The sequence below is a fragment of the Myotis brandtii genome, unplaced genomic scaffold (genome assembly GCF_000412655.1).
Source record: "Myotis brandtii unplaced genomic scaffold, ASM41265v1 scaffold193, whole genome shotgun sequence".
Lineage (NCBI taxonomy): Eukaryota > Metazoa > Chordata > Mammalia > Chiroptera > Vespertilionidae > Myotis > Myotis brandtii.
In genome coordinates this window covers 2105497-2109229 of record NW_005357191.1, presented here as the reverse complement: position 1 = coordinate 2109229, position 3733 = coordinate 2105497, and the positions used below count along the sequence as shown (strand labels likewise).

Here is a 3733-nt window from a genome sequence, read left to right as displayed (position 1 = left end):
TATGCTAATTAGACCGGACGTCCTTCCGGACAAAGCCCGGGCTGCAAGGGTCCTGGGTGCCTGCTGGAAGCCGGAGGGAAGCGTGGGTCCCGGGTGCCAGAGGCAAGTTGGTACTGGCAGCCGGGGGAAGGCCTACTCTTGCACGATTTTCGTGCATTGGGCCTTTAGTGTGTGTATATATACACACACACACACACACACATATATATATATATTGATTGATTGATTTCAGAGAGGAATGGAGAGGGAGAGGGAGATAGAAACACCAATGATGGGAGGGAATCACTGACTGGCTGCCTTATGCAACCTGGGCATGTGTCCTGACCAGGAATTGAGCCATGACCTCCTGGTTTATAGGTCGATGCTCAACCACTTAGCCACCATGACGGGGCCAAACTCATCTTCGAATGGGGAAGCATGTTGTCCCAGTCCTATTGTCTTATTCAGATGACCACCCAGATTAAGGGATGGGCGGTTCTTTTCTAAGAGAGCCCTGGAGTGCCTGCCTCCTGTACTTTCCCCCTGTTCCTGGAATACCCCTCACCCCACCCCATGCTGCCACATGCCTTTGTGATGATGGCTGCTGTTCTCTGTTCTCTCCCTAGGTGCATGGCTGCTTCCTAATCCCAAAGCCCAGAGGACACATCCCTAGAACTGTGCGGGTGAGGCCGGCCAGCAGGGCAGCTTGAGCGCCCCTCTCGTGGCTCCCCGCGGGGGCCAGGATGCTGAAGAAGCAGTCTGCAGGTCTTGTGCTGTGGGGCGCCATCCTCTTTGTGGCCTGGAACGCCCTGCTGCTGCTCTTCTTCTGGACGCGCCCTGTGCCCAGCAGGCTGCCCTCAGACAGCGCTCTGGATGACGACCCCACCAGGCTCACCCGCGAGGTGATCCGCCTGGCCGAGGACACCGAGGTGGAGCTGGAGCGGCAGCGGGGGCTGCTGCAGCAGATCTGGGAGTACTCTGTGCGGCGGGGCCAGCGGTGGAGGGTGCCCACTGTCGTCCCACCTGTGCCGCCACGAGGGCCTGTGACCTTGCCGCCAGCTGTGATCCCCGTCTTGGTCATCGCCTGTGACCGCAGCACTGTCCGGCGCTGTCTGGACAAGCTGCTGCACTATCGGCCCTCAGCCGAGCGCTTCCCCATCATCGTCAGCCAGGACTGTGGGCACGAGGAGACAGCTCAGGTGATAGCCTCCTATGGCAGCGCCATTACACACATCCGACAGCCCGACCTGAGTACTATTGCGGTGCCACCCGACCACCGCAAGTTCCAGGGCTACTATAAGATCGCGCGCCACTACCGCTGGGCACTGGGCCAGATCTTCCACAAGTTCAAGTTCCCCGCGGTGGTGGTGGTGGAGGATGACCTGGAGGTGGCCCCGGACTTCTTTGAGTACTTCCAGGCCACCTACCCGCTGCTGAGGGCCGACCCCTCCCTCTGGTGCGTGTCCGCCTGGAACGACAACGGCAAGGAGCAGATGGTGGACTCGGGCAAGCCTGAGCTGCTCTACCGCACCGACTTCTTCCCCGGCCTGGGCTGGCTGCTGTTGGCCGAGCTGTGGGCCGAGCTGGAGCCCAAGTGGCCCAAGGCTTTCTGGGATGACTGGATGCGGCGGCCTGAGCAGCGGCAGGGCCGGGCCTGCCTGCGGCCCGAGATCTCCAGAACCATGACCTTCGGCCGCAAGGGTGTGAGCCACGGGCAGTTTTTTGACCAGCATCTGAAGTTCATCAAGCTGAACCAGCACTTTGTGCCCTTCACCCAGCTGAATCTGTCGTACCTGCGGCAGGAGGCCTATGACAGGGATTTCCTTGCCCGCGTCTATGGCGCCCCTCTGTTGCAGGTGGAGAAAGTGAGGACCAGTGAGCGGAATGAACTGGGGGAGGTGCGGGTGCAGTACACCAGCAGGGACAGCTTCAAAGCCTTCGCCAAGGCCCTAGGAGTCATGGATGACCTCAAGTCGGGGGTCCCCAGGGCCGGCTACAGGGGCATCGTCAGCTTTCTGTTCAGGGGCCGCCGTGTCCACCTGGCACCCCCGCAAACCTGGGAGGGCTACGATCCCAGCTGGAATTAGTGCTGCCTGTCTCTCCCGGCCCCTTCCTTGCCACGGCACATGCTGAGACAGACTGCAGTCCTGGCTGCACCCTCCTCTCTGTGTCTCTCTTGGGTCCATTTATCTTTTTGTTTTATTTTATTTTATTTTTGAGTGGCATTCGAGTGCACAAATGAGAAGGTGAAGATGACTCGCCCATTGAGAGGTTCAAATCAGGGGAAACTTTCTGGGGTACGTTGGGGGATATTGAGGAAGAAGTCACTGTGTGGTAGGCCGAGACGGCTTGTTGGGGCCACATGCTTTCATGTGCCAATTTTTCTCCTAGGGCCTCTGCAGAGAGGCTGGCAACTTGAGTTCTCTTGCCCAGGCCGCTTTTCCCTGTCCTGGCTCTCACAGCCAGGCATGGGCCCTTCTCTTGTGCCTGACCCCGCCCCCATTTGGAGGGGGAGCTGGGTCCGGTGAGAAGAGAACAGACAGATTTGTGGCCAGAACGAGACCAAGCAAAGGGGTTTTGTCATCTAGGTCTGGGCGGAGTTTGTTAGGTTGTCAGGGTTTATGCCTCCCGCCTACTTTCCCCCTCTTTTCCTCTCTCCTTATCACAGCTCTTCTTTCCCTGCAGCCTAGCAGTTATGATTCCGAGATGGAAAATTGAAGGGGAAAAGTAAGACCTTCACCAGAGCCCTGGCCAGTTTGGCTCCTTCCTGGCAGTGGGGGAAAGGGGATGGGGGGAAGCTTGGTGTGCGGGGCACCCTCTCTTATCCTGCCTCGAAGAAACAGAAGCTGTCCCTCAGCCCATCCTGTCTGCAAGCGGGTCCTTTCCTGTCATTCCAGGAGGGTTCTGAGCCGGCTTGCTGGGAGGGAGGTTAGCTCCTCCCTGAGACCTTGGCTTTTAGAGGTCCCCTCAGTGTGAGGCAAAGCAGCCAGGACAGGATGACCCACACACCCCTCCTTCCTGTGCCCACCCCACCCCCCAACACCCTGTATCTGTTCAGGTTAGGATGCAGATGGGGGCTTGGAGAGCAATGTCTGTGCTTTTGTTTCTTGCCCGACCTCAGTTCATGGAAGAAAGTTGAAGCTGCAGAATTATTTTCAAAAATAAAAGGCTGAATTGTCTGAAAAACGTGTGTGTGTATGTGTCCTGGAAAAGGAGGAGAGGATGGAAAAGGAGATGAGGGTGGAGGAGGAAAGGAAGAAGGGGAATGAAGACTACAGGAAGGCTGAGCCGGCAAGAGGAAGTGCATCGGCAAGAGGAAGTGCATCGTTTGGAGGAGGGAAAGCAGATGAGGAGGAGGGGGCAGACCACAGGAAAGCTGCGGAGTCTGGTGTAAACAGAGTCCAGGCTTGAGTATGGACAGGACCCACGACCATAATCATCTCTAGAGGTGGCTGTGGGGCCGCGGTGGGCTTGGGCTTCCTGTGAGCCCTGGGCGGGAGGAGAGCTCAAGTGGGCGCTGTGTGCAGGGTGCCCTCTGCTGGCTCAGGCAGCATTTCTGGGCCTCGGGGACAGGATGCAGAGCTGATGCTCTGTCAGCTTAAGAAACATTCCAGCCTGTAGAGAGTTTTTGTGAGTTTATTTGAGCCAAACTGACAATTGCCAGGAAGCAAAATCTCAATGGATGGAGATAATGCTCCAGAGAATGGCAGTTTTGCATGTTATTTTCTACATTACAATCAAAAGAGAAGACCTC

The 3733-nt window shown here is 57.3% G+C and overlaps 1 protein-coding gene across 6 annotated transcripts in view; it reads left to right on the top strand.

Moving 5' to 3' along the window:
• MGAT1 (mannosyl (alpha-1,3-)-glycoprotein beta-1,2-N-acetylglucosaminyltransferase) overlaps positions 1–3165 on the top strand; it is a 26050-nt gene extending 22885 nt beyond the window's left edge. For all 6 annotated transcript variants that reach the window (XM_005864931.2, XM_005864933.2, XM_014538575.1 and 3 more), the window contains one exon: positions 606–3165. In XM_005864931.2, the coding sequence (XP_005864993.1) occupies positions 723–2066 (1344 nt within the window). In that variant the 5' untranslated portion in view covers positions 606–722 and the 3' untranslated portion in view covers positions 2067–3165. The remainder of the gene's footprint in view (positions 1–605) is intronic.
• The last annotated feature ends 568 nt before the right edge of the window (positions 3166–3733 follow it).